Source organism: Somniosus microcephalus, chromosome 1 (genome assembly GCF_052327205.1).
Source record: "Somniosus microcephalus isolate GS21.2 chromosome 1, FLI_Smic_1.0, whole genome shotgun sequence".
Classification (NCBI taxonomy): Eukaryota; Metazoa; Chordata; class Chondrichthyes; order Squaliformes; family Somniosidae; genus Somniosus; species Somniosus microcephalus.
In genome coordinates, this window is record NC_140987.1 from 96,634,443 (window position 1) to 96,651,960 (window position 17,518).

Sequence of the window (17,518 nt, forward strand, 5' to 3'; positions counted from 1 at the left end):
AAGGAGAGGCTGTTACTCCTGCCCTCATCCAGAGCCAAATTGAGAGAAACTCAGGAACATCACATGAATCTCATATCACACACTAATTATCCCTGACCTGCCACCTTCCTCGACATGACATTTTTATGTCACAGCAGACCAAAAACTACCATGTTCAATACAGCATTATCAGCTCTATTTATGCTTATCCTTCTAACCCCTCAATCCCATCCCGAACCAGCTATTCATTCAACTCTTCTGTTAGTGATGGTGAATCAGCACAGGATGACATGCTATCAGTGGTACCCTATTGCACAATATTACTGCGGTACTCGCAACCTGAGGATAATTTTATGAGTTTGAAGAGTCAGCCAAACTCCAAAAGAACAACGTGTAGTAAAATTATCCAGGTAAGCTTTGGTTCATTATAAACCATTAAAAAAAATATTTGATACAATATAGCCCAGTAAAAGAAGTATTGTGATAAATTTACAAATAGAAACAACCGATTGTTCAAAATGAGGATATCCTCTTAAAATAAGGGCAAACTGCCCATATTGTGTGTGTGAGGGGAGTGGTGAGAAATTCTGTACAATTTCAAGTCTTGTCCAAAGCTTGATTTTTTTTAAAACTCATTCTCTGGTTCCTAACCTCTTTCTATCTATACTGTCCATTTCTTTGAGCATTTCAAAATCCGTATCATAAATTTGCTCAGCATTTTAAAACCTACATATAGTGAATGATTTAAATCTCACTGTGTCACGTGGAGATCTTATTATTTCTAGCGATTAATCATAGTGGTACCTAAGGTTATAGGAACATTGGAACACCTATCAAGTGACCCTGTGCTGTAAAGAATGAGTATATAGACATCAGACATGGATAGAATCAGGCTACGATGCCCAGACTTTCATAAAGCCTATTGTCCCTTATGTTCTTACGCACCAGCTTCTTTCATAATGAAAATATTGTTTATAACACTGAAACTGTTTATGTATTAGAAATTGCCAGACACCATATCAAAGGCTAGATGCTGTAAACAACATTCTGATTTAGTTTGATAAGTTTCCTTTCTCTTTTTGTACAATTTGGGTGTTTATTGTTTGTGCCCCTCTGAGAAGGGGGCACTTTTATTAGGCTATTTTTTATTTGGGTTGATGACAACCCAGTGTCATTCTGATTGGTCAATAGACAGGTGGTAACCATACCTACATTCCATTCCTAAGCACTGACAATGCAGACACATGTTTCACTCTGATTTTCTGACACTGGGAAGTCATTTAGATCCCAAGTAACAATTCCGCAGACTATTAAGTTTTATCATCATGTCAAGCACATAAGAACATCAACATCAAGATTAGGGATTTGTTCTCTGGCAGCCCTGCCTTTTGACCTATTTCATTTCCTTTCCAGTTTTGAAAAAGGGTTCACCCGAAATGTCAACTCTATTTTCTCTCCACGGATGTTGCCTGGCCTGCTGAGTTTTTCCAGCATTTTCTGTTGTTATTCAAGATTAGGGAAACTTTAAAACAGATATCTAACCAGTGAGATTTTTCAACATCAAGAAAATATTAAGTTAAATTTATGATCAAGAAGAGACAGATTCAAAACCTATTTAAACGAATTTATTTTTACTTTTAGTGCGAGATACATCAAAACTATTAATTTCTAAATCAAAATTATTGAAATTTGATCGGTCTGTTTTATTTTTCCATATATTATAAAAATAACAAATAACAGTCTCAGCATGCCTGGTACTTTGTGACAGAGAGGCGGTGTCATCCGGACAGTAAATACGTTGTACAAACCTATATTTCCTGGCGTCGCCCGGACAGTAAATGCGTTGTACAAACCTCTATTTCCTGGCGTCGCCAGTGTAACCTTCTCTCTATTGTCATTACCGTCTCGAGTAGTATCGGTTCATTTCCACGGCTGAGTGTGATAATTTTTTTAAGGTTTTATTAAGTTTAATTATGATTAAACCTTTTTGTTTACATTTCATATCAAATACGACAGTGCAATTAAAAAATTAATGTCATTTTAGGAAATATGCTCGAGCGTACTGACCAATGAGATAGCGAGCGTGGTGACGTTCGTCGAAGCTCAAGCCGGGGCCACGAGTGGAGCGAAGCAGGCGCAGTGCGAGCCGGGACCGCGAGTGGCGTGAAGCGGAGCAGAGCAGGCGCAGTGCGAGCCGGGACCGCGAGTGGAGCGGAGCAGGCGCAGTGCGAGCCGGGACCGCGAGTGGAGCGGAGCAGGCGCAGTGCGAACCGGACCGCGAGTGGAACGGAGCAGGCGCAGTGCGAGCCGGGACCGCGAGCGGAGCAGGCGCAGTGCGAACCGGGCCCACACGTGGAGCGGAGCAGGTTGGTTGTTGTCGGCTGCGGGTGACGCTTTCACCGGGAGCCTCGGGGACAAGACTCTTTCCGTTCGGGGCCTGTGGCCGAGACCATCAGTCCCGTCACCGTGAATGAAGGTGAATTCGGCGGAAATCCCCAATTCACCTCGACACTGACCCCGCTACCCGGACTGGCGGTGAGATTGATCCGCCAGTGAATGGCGGGTGGGCCGCTTTCTCCCCTGGTGACCGGCCCACAGCTAGGCCCGGGTCCGCGGCTGTATCAGGCTGCAATGGAGGAGCCCGGGCAGGTGGGCCGTCTCTGGCTGGCTGGAGGCACCCACTGATACAGCACTGCTCTGGGAGACCCATTTTCACCGGCGGATGTCGGTGCCTCTGCCGCCGCCGAAAGGTGAAGGAAGGAAGACTTGCATTTATATAGCGCCTTTCACGACCATCGGACGTCTCAAAGCGCTTAACAGCCAATGAACTACTTTTGGAGTGTAGTCACTTGTAATGTGGGAAACGCGGCAGCCAATTTGAGCACAGCAAGCTCCCACAAACAGCAATGTGATAGAGCAGATAATCTGTTTTTGTTATGTTGATTGAGGGATAAATATTGGCTAGGACACCAGGAATAACTCCCCTGCTCTTCTAAGAAATGGTGCCATGGTAGAGCAGACTGGGTTTAACGTCTCATCCGAAAGATGGCACCTCCGACAGTGAAGCACTCCCTCAGCACTGCACTGGAGTGTCAGCCTAACTTTATGTGCTGAAGTCCCTGAACGCACAACCTCCTGATTCAGCGACAAGTGTGCTACCCACTGAGCCACGGTTGACCCTGCATCTCAGTCATTAGTACTGACACTCCAGTGCAGTGCTGAGGGAGTGCTGCACTGTCTGAGGTGCCGTCTTTTGGATGAGTTGTTAAACCGAGGCCCCATCTGCGATCTCGGGTGGATGTGAAAGATCACTTGGCATGGGCATTATCCCTGGTGTCCTGGCCAATATTTATTCCTCAATCAACATCACTAAAGTACATTAGCAAAATACTGCAGATGCTGGAAATCCAAAATAACAACAGAAATTGCTGGAAAAACTCAGCAGGTCAGGCAACATCCGTGGAGAGAAATTTGAGTTGACGTTTCGGGTCGAAACCATTGCTGTTTGTGGGAGTTTGCTGTGCGTTAATTGGCTGCCGTGTTTCCTATGTGCAACAGTGACTACACTTCAAAAAAAGTATTTCATTGGCTAAAGCGTTTTGGGACGTCCGGTGGTCATTAAAGGCATTAAAGGCACTATATAAATGCGAGTCTTTTTCTTTAGTAGGCGGCTGTAGACTAGAGGCTTTCAGACTGGGTTGCCTGGAAGAGGGGACTGATGGAGCTGCTGTGTGTTGCCTTTATTTATTGGCACATTATTTCTGTTGCTGTTTATGAATGTAAAAGCTTTGTGGTTATAGCAGTTTTTCTTTGCCTTGTTGACATTGACTGTTAGAAATTAGGACAGCAGGTCACCAGAAGGGTGTTAATGTTTTCAGGGGTTTGCTGGGACTGTGCCAGTAATTTCCTAGGAGAATTTGGGAGGGGGGAATTGATCTAGTTGAGTGGGAGAAGGATTTAAGAAAAAATAGCATAACCTCCTGGCTTTTGTACTCTATGCCTCTATTTATAAAGCCTGGGATCTCATGTGCTTTATTAACTTCTTTGTTAACCTGTCCTGCCACCTTCAAAGATTTGTGCACAAAGTCCCCCAGGTTTCTGTTCTTGCACCTACTTTAAAATTGTAGTATTTAGTGTGTGTGGCCTCTCCTCATTCTTCACACCAGTATGTGTCACATCACACTTCTCTATGTTGAATTTCATTTGTCATGTGTCCACCCATTCCACCAGCCTGTCTGTCATCTTGAAGTCTTAGTACTATCTTCCTCACTGTTTACTACACTTCTTTGTGTCATCTGCAGATAACAAAATTGTGCCTTGTACCCCCAAGTCATTAAGTACTGAACCTTGGGGAACGCCACTGTATACCTCCCTCCAGCCTGAAAAACAGCCATTCACCACAACTCTGTTTTCTGTCCCTTAGCCAATTTTGTATCCATGCTGCTAATGCCCCTTTTATCCCATGGGCTTCAATTTTGCTAACCAGCCTAGTATGTGGTACTTTATCAAACACCTTTTGAAAGTCCATGTACACAACATCAACTGCACTGCCCTCATCCACCCTCTTGGTTACCTCAAAAAAAAAACTCAATCAAGTTAGTCAAACACGATTTGCTCTTAGCAAATCCATGCTGGCTCTCCATTATAAGTCCATACTTGTCCAAGTGACTGTTAATTTTCTCCCTGATTATTGTTTCTAAAAGCTTCCCCACCACCGACATTAAACTGACTGGCCTGTAATTGCTAGGTTTATCCTTCTCCTCTATTTTGAACGAGGGTGTAACATTTGCAATCCTCCAGTCCTCTGGCACCATCCCTGTATCTAAGGAGGATTGGAAGATTGTGGCCAGCACCTCTACAATTTCTACCCTTGCTTCCCCCAGCAACCTAGGATGCAGCCCATCCAGACCGGGCGACTTCTCCACTTTAATTACTGCCAACCTATCGGCTACATCAGACCATACCAAGTTGTGAAGGATAATTCAATAAATCTGGTCATTTGTGTGTTGCTGGATTGTCATGATATCCCCCACATTGTCCTACACTTGCTGCTCCCACCACGCCTGGCCTAATGTGACTCCAGTCTACAATATATGGTTGACTCTTAATACCCTGTGAAGTGACCTAGCAAGCCATTCAGTTGTTCACGCAGTTTCAAGAAGGTGGCCCTCCACTACCTTGAGGCAATTAGTGATGGGCAATAAATGTAGCTCTGTCAGCTTTGCTGACAGCTTGAGAACAAATAAAAAATCCAGAACCACAGAAATGTACGATAGCAAAATACTGCAGATGTTGGACACAGAAATGTAAGTGGTATCCTATGTAGGTGAACCCTGAGAAATGTGTAGCAGCTACAAATGTCTGTGCTCCCTTGTTCTCCACTCCGCCACACCAGATCTGGGCTCCACCTGCGTCCTAGCTGGAATTCCAGCCATGTCCCTGCTCCTGTTGCTTTATCCTGCCCTACCACACTACTTCTAGGCTCTAGCTTTTCAGCCTTGACTCCATTCCCATCTTCTCCTGTGAGGTAGCCACGCTGTGTTCGAACTTTGCTTTCTCTTTCTTCCATAGAACTAAAGTTATTCTGGTACTCGGCCAATAGATGGTCCAGATGTGCAGGTCTTGTGATCTGGATATGGATCATGGTTCATCATTTGAATAGTCCAGCCATAGTGTTGTTTTGTTTAATGTATGTTTAGACTATAGTGGCTTTGAGCCCAAGATCAGCCATGGATCTTATTGAATGGCGGAGCAGGCTCGAGGGGCCAAGTGGCCTATTCCTGCTCCTATTTCTTATGTTCTTATATAGCAATATATGTGCCTTTCCCAGTGTTGTTGCTAGTATATACTGTACTAGTATCAACAGTGTATGCTAGTATAGTTTTTAAAAATTCATTGATGGGATGTGGGCGTCGCTGGCTAGGCCGGCATTTAGTGCCCATCCCTAATTGCCCTTGAGAAGATGGTGGTGAGCCACCTTCTTGAAACGCTGCAGTCCATATGGTGTAGGTACACCCACAATGCTGTTAGGAAGGGAGTTCCAGGATTTTGGCCCAGCGACAGTGAAGGAACGGCGATACAGGTCCAAGTCAGGATGGTGTGTGGCTTGGAGGGGAACTTGTAGGTGGTGATGTTCCCATGCGTCTGCTGCCCTTGTCCTTCTAAGTGGTAGAGGTCGCGGGTTTGGAAGGTGCTGTTGAAGGAGCTTTGGCGAGTTGCTGCAGTGCATCTTGTAGATGGTACACACTGCAGCCACAGTGCGCCGGTGGTGGAGGGAGTGAATGTTGAAGGTGATGGATGGCATGCCAATCAAGCGGGCTGCTTTATCCTGAATGGTGTCGAGCTTCTTGAGTGTTGTTGGAGCTGCACTCATCCAGGCAAGTGGAGAGTATTCCATCAAACTCCTGACTTGTGCCTTGTAGATGGTGGAAAGGCTTTGGGGAGTCGGGAGGTGAGACACTCGCTGCAGAATTCCCAGCCTCTGGCCTGCTCTTGTAGCCACAGTATTTATATGGCTGGTCCAGTTCAGTTTCTGATCAATGGTAACCCCCAGGATGTTGATAGTGGGGGATTCAGCGATGGTAATGCCATTGAATGTCAAGGGGAGACGGTTAGAGTCTCGCTTGTTGGAGATGGTCATTGCCTGGCACTTGTGTGGTGCGACTGTTACTTGCCACTTGTCAGCCCAAGTCTGAATGTTATCCAGGTCTTGCTGCATATGGACACGGACTGCATCAGTATCTGACGAGTTAAGCTCTCTGGTTTTAGGGATAACCCTGATGATTCCCCATCCAGTCCAAAGAAGATCCCAAAATTATGGTTAAAATTTCCTGGAAGTGTTGACGTTGGTACTCTGGTGTGACCCATACAGCTACCGTTTCTGTTGAGAAGATTGCACTTCATCTTTCTGTACTGATGGGCAGCATTGATGTGAAGTGTTCCCTCTATTGCTTGTATTTTGTGCAGGAGTGTGATGGGGTAGGAGATACTAAGGATGCAGCTAATGATGCACACTTTCAGAATTGTTTTGTTGATTAAATGTGGACATTTTCTGGTTATAATGGTTGTTCATCCTTTACTCAAAAAAAAAAAAAAAAAAAAAGAAAGCTTGGCCTGATATTTCTTTGACAGAATTCAGGGAAAATAAAATTAGAAAATCAAGATCTAAGCAAGTTGTAATTCATAGAAGGAATCATTTCTGCACTCTTGTCCACCCTCCTCATTTCTCTGCCATTGTCAGCTGATGCCTTGCAAATTGTTCTTGCTGTTACTGCGTACTTATCAGATTTTCTTTTTAACATGCATATTTTTACTTTTTTACTGTTTTTTTATATTTGGGTAGTGCAACACAACCTCAACACTGCATTGGAGCGTCAGCCTGGATTTTGTGCTCAAGTCCCTGGAGTGGGCCTTGAACCCACAACCTTCTGACTCGGAGGTGAGAGTGCTACCACTGAGCCACAGCTGACACCATGATTACATATTTGAATTAATACATTTGAGTTACAATTTTTTTCCATGTGATGCTTTTGTTTATTTCACTAATCATCTTTTGGTTAAGTATATACAAATGTTTCAGTACTTGAGTTTTCAGAGAAATTCAGACCAAGGAAGCTCATGTTTCTGGCTAGTTCTTCTTAGGCAGTCCCTCAGAACCGAGGATGACTTGCTTCCACATTAAAAATGAGTTCTCAGGTGACTGATGAGTCCAATGCGGGACCTACAGTCTCTGTCACAGGTGGGGCAGATGGTGGTTGAAGGGGCGGGTGGGTGGTGTACTTGGGTTGACTTGCGCTTGGCTTCCGCTTGCTCCTGCCGAAGAGACTCGAGGTGTTCGGCACCTTCCCGGATGCTTCTCCTCCACTTTGTGCTGTCTTGGGCCAGGAATTCCCAGGTGTCGGTGGGGATGTTGCACTTTTTCAAGGCGGCTTTGAGGATGTCCTTGAAGCATTTCCTCTGCCCACCTGGAGCTCTCTTGCCGTGTTGGAGCTCCGAGTAGACCGCTTGTTTTGGGAGTCTCGTATCGGGCATGCGGACGATGTGACTCATCCATCGGAGCTGATCGAGCGTGGTCAAAGCTTCGATGCTGGGGATGTTGGCCTGAGCAAGAACACTGACGTTGGTGCGCCTATCCTGCCAATCTTGTCCCCATGTTGCACTGATTGTGGTTCTCCCTTTCCTTTCAAACTTCATAAAGATGCAACCTGCAAATCTGATTAAATGATTAATACATTCTATTAGCAAAGACTCAACTCTGAGGTGTTACAAATTTAGAAATGGTTGTCTGTTGGAAAAGAGGAGCGGTAGTGAACGTTCCAGATACAGTTTTGCCTCTGATTAGATTCCATGCTTTAAAAAAAAAAGAATAATGTTCTTCTGTAACATTGCAAAGCATTACACTACTCCACCTGGTCTGCTGAAGCATAGACCCAGTGCTGTAACTGCTTCAATTGTCCTTGCAGGTTTCTTGAGGTGGTGTGATCATGGTGGTTGAAGGTAAAAGGTTTTCCGGGAAAGGTAGAAATGCACCACATGGAAAGGGCAAATTTAAAGGATCTAAGAATGTTTCATCAGGTAAGACCTTGATATCATTGGAATATAATAGGCGCAACAACCGTCTAACAGTTTTAATCCAGAAATGAAACTTGAGTCTCCTCCCACATCTGATTGCTTTTTTTTATTAATATACTATAATGGTCAGCTGATGCGTGGTCTTGAAAGTGAGCCCTCCACATAGCAATGTGAAGCCTTCCTAATGTTCACTAGAGAGGTGCAGATGATTGAGTTGATTGCTATTAAAGCAAAGCTATTTGTCTCGGAAAAATTCACTGGTAGGAACAGTGAACCTGTTGGTCAGGAATAAACCAAGGTTGGTATGGTCTTTTATTTCAAAGGCATACTCCCAATTTTTCAGCTCCTGTTTGTCACTGTCTATTTCTTCAACCATGGACCCAAGTTCTAAGTACACCACTCAAAACATCCTAATTTCTGCACCCCTCAAAATCGCACTACCATTTCCTTTCCCTTCAATATGATATCTCAACTACTACCCTGAAATCCTTAATTTTCTTACCAAAACTCACTACCCCTGCAACTCACTCCCCCAAACCACTTCATTACTCCAACACTATTCCTAAATTTTTACAAAGCAAAAAACCTGCTTCTACAAACTACATTGTCTTGACTACGATAACCAATGTCCATAAAAGATCCACTTCCTTTTCAGTCTATATCCCCTGAGCAATGTTTTGGGCTGTGCGGGCCATTCAAAATTCCGCATGTGCGCCTTTTTCCATTTAAAAGCCGGCTCACTGGCCGCGCAGCTTAAAGGGAACATTGCCTCTGACTCTCTGTAAGCAATGCTGTGGGAGATGAACTAGTATATTATTAAAAATTATCTAGCATGCATTTTATGCCCATCACATCATGCTGTCGCATTTTTTGATTTGCAGCTCGCCTGTATCTATGCAAATTCATGAAAAACTACCAAACCTGAAACTCAACTAATCAAATCACTCAAAAGGAATAAAAACCCTTTTAGTCTCACTTTTTCTTCAACAACTGAAATTTCTAATGTCCAGAATAAGGTTTATAACATTGAGGCATTAAAAAAAACATATTTCACAATAACATGACTAAATTGAACTATAACACTGTGCCTTTGAGTACTTGTATTAATGAAGACCTCAGCCTGCCTTAGAATTACTTTGCATGATTTCCCAGTGCAAGTGGAAGGGTGCGTCTCGTTAGGATCTAAAAGAATGAGCTTTTTCCAAATGATTTGAAAAATCGCTACAAAATGAATTTTTCAGGTAGTTTCACATCAACTGCTTAAGTTTTAGTTCAGGGAGCACAAATCCGCGACCACTAGTTAGCCAGAGAGATGAAGGGATTTTACCACTCTTTGCTGTTTGTTACAATCCAAAATCAGTTATTTATTGCGACAGATTCTTAGAATTTGAAAATAATGACATATTCAGTGAAACATTTCATTTCATTTTGTTCAGTAATTTGAGATTTTATTATAAAGAAACTGGAATCAAATTCTGAAAGCCTTTCAAGTAAACATTTCACAAAGGCAAAGGCTATATGCTGGCAACTGTACTTTGTTTATACTGTCTGGTTAAAAGCTATTCACGTTGAGGTAAGAAGTAAATTGTGGATTTTATCTTTGAATTAAAATATTTGTGCGAAACTGATCACCATCCCAGTGTGTCAAACCCAAGCATTACCTTAAAATACCTGTTTTTTAAAAAAAAATAATAAGCATGTCTGTCTCATTTGAAAACTAGAAACTGAACTGCATAGATTTTTTTTGCATAGAATGTACACCACAGAAACAGGTCATTTGGCCTAACTGGTCCATGCTGATGTTTCTGCTCCACACAAGCCTCCTCCCACCCCTCTTCATCTCGCCCTATCGGCATAACCTATTTCTTTCACCCTCATGTACTTGTCTAGCATCCCCATAATTGCATCCTCATGTCAAAGTTGGTTCTACTTCACTTGCTTGAAATCTTGTGCAGAGAATTTCGCAGATGTTTACTGTGCGATAAACTGTAGGAATGAATAACCAGAGTCCTTTGTGCTTTGTTAGTCCCCAAAGTGGGTATTGCACTTTGTATTTTCTATTACATTGTAATATAATCATTTGTATGTTCACTTTCTTTTGTTTTTTTTGCACAGGTTCTGACACTTCCAAAAACATCAAAGGTGAAGCCTGGGAAGGCAAATCAAAGTTCAGATCTCAAAAGTATGAGAAAGGGACAGAAAAGCTTACTCCCAAAAAGTTGGCAAGTGCTACTGGAAAAGCAAATGTAACAAAGTTTAAGGGAAAGCAGCAGACTGGAAATAAGAGGAAGCAGTCAGCTGGAGATGAAGAGGGTACGTAGCTGATTGTATCTCCTTTGGGTTGCGCTCTCCTGTTTCATTACACAGACCTTCAGAATGAAAATAAAAATAACTGCTAACCATAGAATCATAGAATGGTTGCAGCACAGAAGGAGGCCATTTGGCCCGTCAAGCCCGTGTCGGCTCTCCGCAGAGCGCTTCAGATAGTGGCACTCCCCTGCCCTTTCCCCATAGCCGTGCAAATTTCTTTCTTTCAGGTACTCATCCAGTTCCCCTTTGAAAGCCACAATTGAATCTGCCTCCACCATTCATTCAGGCAGTGAATTCCAGACCCTAACCACTCGTTGCGTAAAAAAGTTTTCCCTCGTGTCGCCTTTTCAAATGAAATTTTAGACGTCCGTCTTTTAAAATTTGCAGCAATATATATATCAATATTGCTGGAAATTATTGGCTGAATTTTTGCTAATTTCAAGCTTTGCCTAATATAATACGACCTGTAATTTACCCCTCTTAAATTATACAGTTTCTTCAAATGTTTTAGGTTAACATTCCAAACTATTTTTATATCCATCAATAAATAGAAGCAATATTAAAATGAGTGACCAAACTCCTAGATATGAAAAACCTAACCAGTTAGTGGCAACAAGTTGTTTTCAAACCTTCTGCATATTTAACACTGATTTTGTGAGAATGCACTGTGCTGTTTTGTCAATATTGTTTTATGTTTTGTGATCATTGCTGGAAAAAGATTATATTGTTACACAAGAACTGATGACCGTTGTGCCTCTTTTGTGTACTGTGCTGACTTACCAGTTTACTACACTGCTGAACAATGTAGTTCTCCATTTGATGATTTCTTGATCGTGCTCTTGCAAGATTAAGGGCTGGATTTTCTGCCCGGAGGCGGGATGCTGGCAGCTTCAGTCGTCAGCGGGTTCTGGTCCCGCTCCTGGTTGCAGCCATCCTCCATTAACAATTTTCCATAGATTGGCCTCATTGAGGCCAACGTGTGCACTAGCTGGTCCAATCGGTGGGTGTGGGTCGGCTGCCCGCGCTTGATGACACGCTAGGAGCCTGGCTATTTAAGGGGGTCATGTCCCCATTGCTTTTCACTTGCTTTATTCTGCTTCTGAATGCTGGTTGCTGCGGGAATGGCAGCTCAACGGTCCAAGGCTGCTCCCCGTTTCGATGATGACTCCCTCAATGCTCTTGTGGAGGGAGTAAAAGGACAAAAGGAGGTCCTCCTCCCCGCTGATGGACGGAGGAAGCCTCCTCAGCACAAAAAGGCAGCCTGGCTGCAAATTGCTGAGGAGGTAAGTGCTCGGTCTGTGTACACCCACCTGGGTGCAGTGCAGAAAAAAGTTCAATGACCTGATGCGATCAGCAAAAGTGAGTATAACATCACACTTGCCTTCAGTCTGCTTCCCATCTCTTCTCATCACCAGCACTCTGCATTTGCAACCTACTCCTGCACATCCAACTGACCCAACATCCCTTGCACCCTCACCCATCTCTCTCTATGTACAGAATCACTTCACCATCCTACTATGCACCCCTCACACTTGCTCTCACTGTTATGCAATGACAACAACTAACAACACACAGGGAGGGTGCTTGGTATTGGCACCTCATGCCATCTTTATCTCCCTCTAAACATCTATGTTATCCATTCTTTACACTGACTCCATCAATCTCATTGAAACTCCACTTGTGTCCCTCATTGCAGGAAAAGAGAGCCCACAATAAGAGGACAAGAGGCGCACCATCCCTGGCGCATATGATGAATGCTGAGGAGGCAGCTCGAGATTGTCTGAGGTGCAGAGGAGCTGGAAGTGGGGGACGGAGAGATGGGCACAGTACAGCAAGCTGGTGACCGAATTGATTTGCAACCCTATCTCATGCCTTTACTCCCCCACAGGACCATTGAGAGACCCCCTTCCCTACAGTCCATGAGGAAGAGCCGGAGGACTCCTCAGAGGAACCTGCAGCCTCTGAGGGAGCAGCGTCAGCAGAAATGAGTGCACCCAGCACCAGCGCAGAGCCACACACCTCGGTGGGTAGTTTGCGAGGTAGAGTAGTGTTGTCACCTGGTGTATCACAGCTCACAAACAAGTGAGCATGAGCAGATGGTGGAGACAGGGACAGCAGTGGAGAGCCCTTGTCGGAAGCCGCTGGACGCTTCTAGCTCTGCTCAGCTGCGAGTAGACGCTATGCATCTGGGGCCGTCCAGAAAGGTGCTGGAACTTCAGGAACAAGTGCAGGAGGCTCTGTCTGGGTTTGCAACCACGGTAACTGCAAGTGTGCAGAGAATGGAAGAGTCCATGTCAAACATGAGCAATGCTGTGGTGCACGCATTGCCTTTACTCCCCCTGTGGGGGAGTAAAGGCATGAGTTAGCTATGTTATATGTCGGTTGCAGACACATCCCATTGTGCAGATGATCATAACTCAATTTCTATGAGCATCAGATGCCATATCAGTCACTCATGAAACAAAAATGATAGGATGGTGCGTCTCCTCTTGTCCTCCCTCTTATTGTGGGCTCTCTTTCCCTGCAATGAGGGACACAAGTGGAGTTTCAACGAGATTGATGGAGTCAGTGTAAAGAATGGATAACATAGGTACTGCCGTGGCAACCTCCATGGAGGACATAAATCGCCAGATTCAGGGGAACACGGTAACACTTCTATGGAGGATAGATGGGCATCTATTGAGGAGCGAAACCAGAGGTTCATGGACGTCCTTGTTATGAGGAATGTCAACACAGAAATGGGACCTCATGGCCCCACTGATGTGCAGCAAGGTGCTCTCCAGCTACTTGCTAGCAGTGAAGTGCGAGTGACCCATGAGAGGGATGATGGTGGTCGACAACAAGGAAGTGGAGGCTCCTCTCCAAGCACGCTCACTCCCATGCCACTGCGGAGCCCTCAGTCAGAGCCCCAGATGCCTCACCCAACTGAGATGGCCGTCTCTACCCCTGCACATGCTCAGGAGGAGCAGACTGTTGCGGAGCCCTACAAGGCTTCCAAACCCAGAGGACGTCCGCCAAAGGCATCTAAGCAGGCGCAGCAGGGAAGTGAGCACGCTGCCTCTACATCTGCTGAAGCCACAGGGGAAGCACGCGTAAGAGAAAGCTAAAGCACAAATAGTCACTTGGGTGATTTCATAGTATACCAATTTACATTTGTGATGGTTATTTCTAGTGTATTAAAGTTATGCGATATGAATGATTCAATACGTTGCCCTATGTGTGCTCAGAGGGTTGAGGGCACCTTTCATCTGCAGTGGTGGTGGGGACAGTGATAGGAATGCATAGTTCATTGTTCAGATGCTGTATTGTGTGCAATGGAGGTCGTACCAAACCTCGTGCATGTGACAGCCACATGTATGTACAGTGTAAAGTTGTGTGAATCTGGCATGGATTAGTCCATCCCTTGCCTGACGGCCAGCAATGAGGTCGCGTGCTGGTAGCACTGGGACTGCGGCCTCATTTAGCTCTTCCTCCTCCTCCTCTGAGGAGGAGGCTGTGCGCTGTGCCACTTGTTCCTCAGGCAGCGGTAAACCACGCTGCTGTGCGATGCTGCACAGGGCACAGCAGACCGCGATGATTCTGGACACCCTGGCTGGTGCGTACTGTGGGGCTCCACCGGGTCTGTCCAGGCATCGGAAGCGCATTTTGAGCAGTTCTATGGTTTGCCCTATGATACTTCTGGTGGAAATGTGGCTCTCATTGTAACGTTCCTCAGCTTTGTTTGATGGCCTCCTCATCGGTGTCATTAGCCAGGTCTTCAGGGGATAGCCCTTGTCTCCAGGTAGCCATCTGGAAAGTTGGGTTGGCGGATTGAAGAGCTGAGGCACAGTGAACTGCCGCAATATGTACAAGTCATGGCAGCTGCCAGGGAACTTGGCGCAAACATGCATAATGTTCTTCCTATGGTTACACACCAGCTGTACGTTAATGGAGTGGAAGCCCTTGCAGTTCACAAATACAGCTGGGTTGTGATGGGGTGTGCCCTGATGGCCACATGTGCAGTCGATGACGCCCTGCACCTTTGGGAAGCCTGCCATATTGGCAAACCCAACTGCCCACGCAGTTACACTTGCTTCATCCGTTGAAAAGTGGATGTAATTGGCTGACTTGCCAAACAGGGCATCGGTAACCTGCATTATGCATCTGTGTGCAGCCGACTGGGAGATGTCTGCAGATGATTCCTGGAAGGACCCTGATGCAAAGAAGTTGAGTGTGGTGATGACTTTGACAGCTACTGGTAAGGAGTGTCCACCCGCTCCTCTGGGCTGCAGGTCTTGGTGCAGCTTTGTGCAGATGTCTGTGACCACCTCTCGCGAAAGTCTCAGCCTCCTTTGGCACTGCTGCTCAGTCATGTTGAAGAAGCTCATCCTCTTCCTGTAAACCCTGTGTTGGGGGTCTCCTGTGGCGCGGGCCAGCCCTGCACTGACGGCCTCTGCCATGTGCAGCATCAGGTGGCTCAGGTTGTTGCTCTTGTTGTCGGTGCTGCTGGTGTGCCTGGTTCTGCTGCTGCCGCAGCTGCTCGTCCTCCGAGTCTGAGGATGAGGATGAGAGAATATAAATGGTTCCCATTCTGCTGGTGAAAATGTCACCTTGAGGATGAAATGTTATAAGCGCTCAATAAAAGTGGAGAGAGGTTATTCCAAGGAGGTCACAGTGTATATAGATCTCACAACACATACTTATAACCTCAGTACACCTGAAAAATGTTTTCAGCATCCTACAATCAGAAAGTTCTAGCTTTTGAAATTGAACTGATGTGGCAGGTTAGCTTTAATGCTGCACTTGCAACTGTGAACTATATTCAGCTTGTTGGAACCCCCGACACAATCAGCTGGCGTGTTTCTGGAATGCCGTGGAACACGCTGAAAATGTTGCAAAATTGAAAAGCCCTCAAAATCGCATTAAACAGGTCGTTAACAAGCAACTGTTTCCGCCGCTTGGTGTCTGGTCTGATCAGGAGTCGCAGACCCGTCACTTTGGAAAGTCGCATGGAGGCGGGTTCGCAACCCACCGTCGGTCATCTTTGATTTAACTCTGGACCCGCCTCCAAGCCCACCCTCTGAGCAATGTTTTTCCCTGATGTTGAGGGAGTTGAAAATTAAGAACAAGGAAAACTACACTGTTCTTGTGCATGTTGGTGGTGTCTGTTACCAACAGTAAGATCTTTGGATTGGGAAGATGTGAAGCTGTGTTTAAGCTTAAAAGAATCTTATTTATAGACTAACACTAACTTTAATCATTTTGGATCCTGCTTTTTTTAATGTGTATTGTGTATTTTTTCACTAACTGCTTGCCTCAGTCAAACGGGTAAAATAATATGGATTATAGACTTCAAGGCATCATTGGTGCTATTCCTTCTTGTGGATGAGATGGAACAGGTCTCTTTGTTTGTTTGTTGAGTATATCAATGACATAGCTGTATATTGCCCTGTAATTGAGTTCATGTGGCAATCTACCCATGGTATTTCAAAATGGGTATAAACTGTTCATTTGTAATAGATATAATGTGAAGCTAGTAATATTTTGTGTTGTTTTAGGCACAGCAGCAAAGAAACCTAAATGGGATGATTTCAAAAAGCAAAAGAAAGAACTAAAGCAGAACCGACAACAGGACAAGAAAACCAACTATGATTTAATTATCCGATCAAAGCAGATCTGGGAAAGTGTAAGAAGGTAACTTAACAAAGTTCAACTTAATAATCACAGGTCTTGGAGATAAATTTAAGTGCCCGCTGATGAAATCACAAGGTTAGATTATAGTACAGTATATAGTCTTAATTCCTGTTAAAATCCCTGGATGAAGACTGCCTCCCATCTAAGTAAGTTGAGCACTGGTTTTCTTATCAGAAAGCTGTAAGTTTGAATTCCATTGTTATGCTTTGTTTGAACTTGTTTACGCTCTTTTACCATCAAGATTTCTTGCTGTACAACAGAAAAGTTACCTGGTTCCAAATTAACCATTTTAACTGCAGCCAGTTCTCCAGCCTGTAGATTCCTTGCATTATTACACGTCTGCATAGGCACCACTTCCGACTGTTAGCTTGAAGTCCAGCTGTGGATTTATCCTCAAGAATGTCGGCCCTGTAGATTTGTGTGTCACTCCCTTGGCAGTCCAGTTTCACACCACTCCTTGGTAGCTGCTCGTGTGGAGCATAATCACCAGCGCAGATCTATTGGGCTGAATGGCCTGTTTCTGTGCTGTAAAATTCAATAGAAAAGGATCAAATCACAATTTAAACATGATGGAAACGAATGAAAAATGTAAAAATTATACTTTTATTATGTCATAAAATCACAATCTATACAGTATGGTTGTACTAAAATTTACAGATTTATTTTTAAGCTATTGCATCAAACCTAAACTTAAATATTGGAAAACTGAGTTTTAAAAAAATAACCGCTGATACTGATTTCGGGTCACAAATCTAATCACTTTGATTTGTATTTTAAACTGAATTTATCATAGGAAAAATACAGGGGGTGACTGTACTCTGATACCTCAACATCTTCCCATTTATTGTAGGGCAAGTATAGCGAATAATGCATACTTTGGCTTATTTGTGTGCCGTAATGGTAATGCTACCATCTACAATCTGCTGTTTGAAATGTATAATCATTTTATTACAAATGCAGTAGCACTCCTCAATCTACTATGGCT

At 44.3% G+C, this 17,518-nt stretch overlaps 1 protein-coding gene across 3 annotated transcripts in view; it reads left to right on the forward strand.

Moving 5' to 3' along the window:
- The first annotated feature begins 1,838 nt into the window (after nucleotides 1-1,838).
- Nucleotides 1,839-17,518, forward strand: part of pum3 (pumilio RNA-binding family member 3) — a 45,244-nt gene continuing 29,564 nt past the window's right edge. Inside the window, exons 1-6 of one of the 3 annotated variants that reach the window (XM_085984195.1) lie at nucleotides 1,839-1,934; nucleotides 2,024-2,455; nucleotides 7,322-7,417; nucleotides 8,442-8,553; nucleotides 10,666-10,863; nucleotides 16,398-16,533. In XM_085984195.1, the coding sequence (XP_085840321.1) occupies nucleotides 8,463-8,553; nucleotides 10,666-10,863; nucleotides 16,398-16,533 (425 nt within the window). In that variant the 5' untranslated portion in view covers nucleotides 1,839-1,934; nucleotides 2,024-2,455; nucleotides 7,322-7,417; nucleotides 8,442-8,462. The remainder of the gene's footprint in view (nucleotides 1,935-2,023; nucleotides 2,456-7,321; nucleotides 7,418-8,441; nucleotides 8,554-10,665; nucleotides 10,864-16,397; nucleotides 16,534-17,518) is intronic. The other 2 variants (XM_085984206.1, XM_085984200.1) reach the window with 2 other exon arrangements.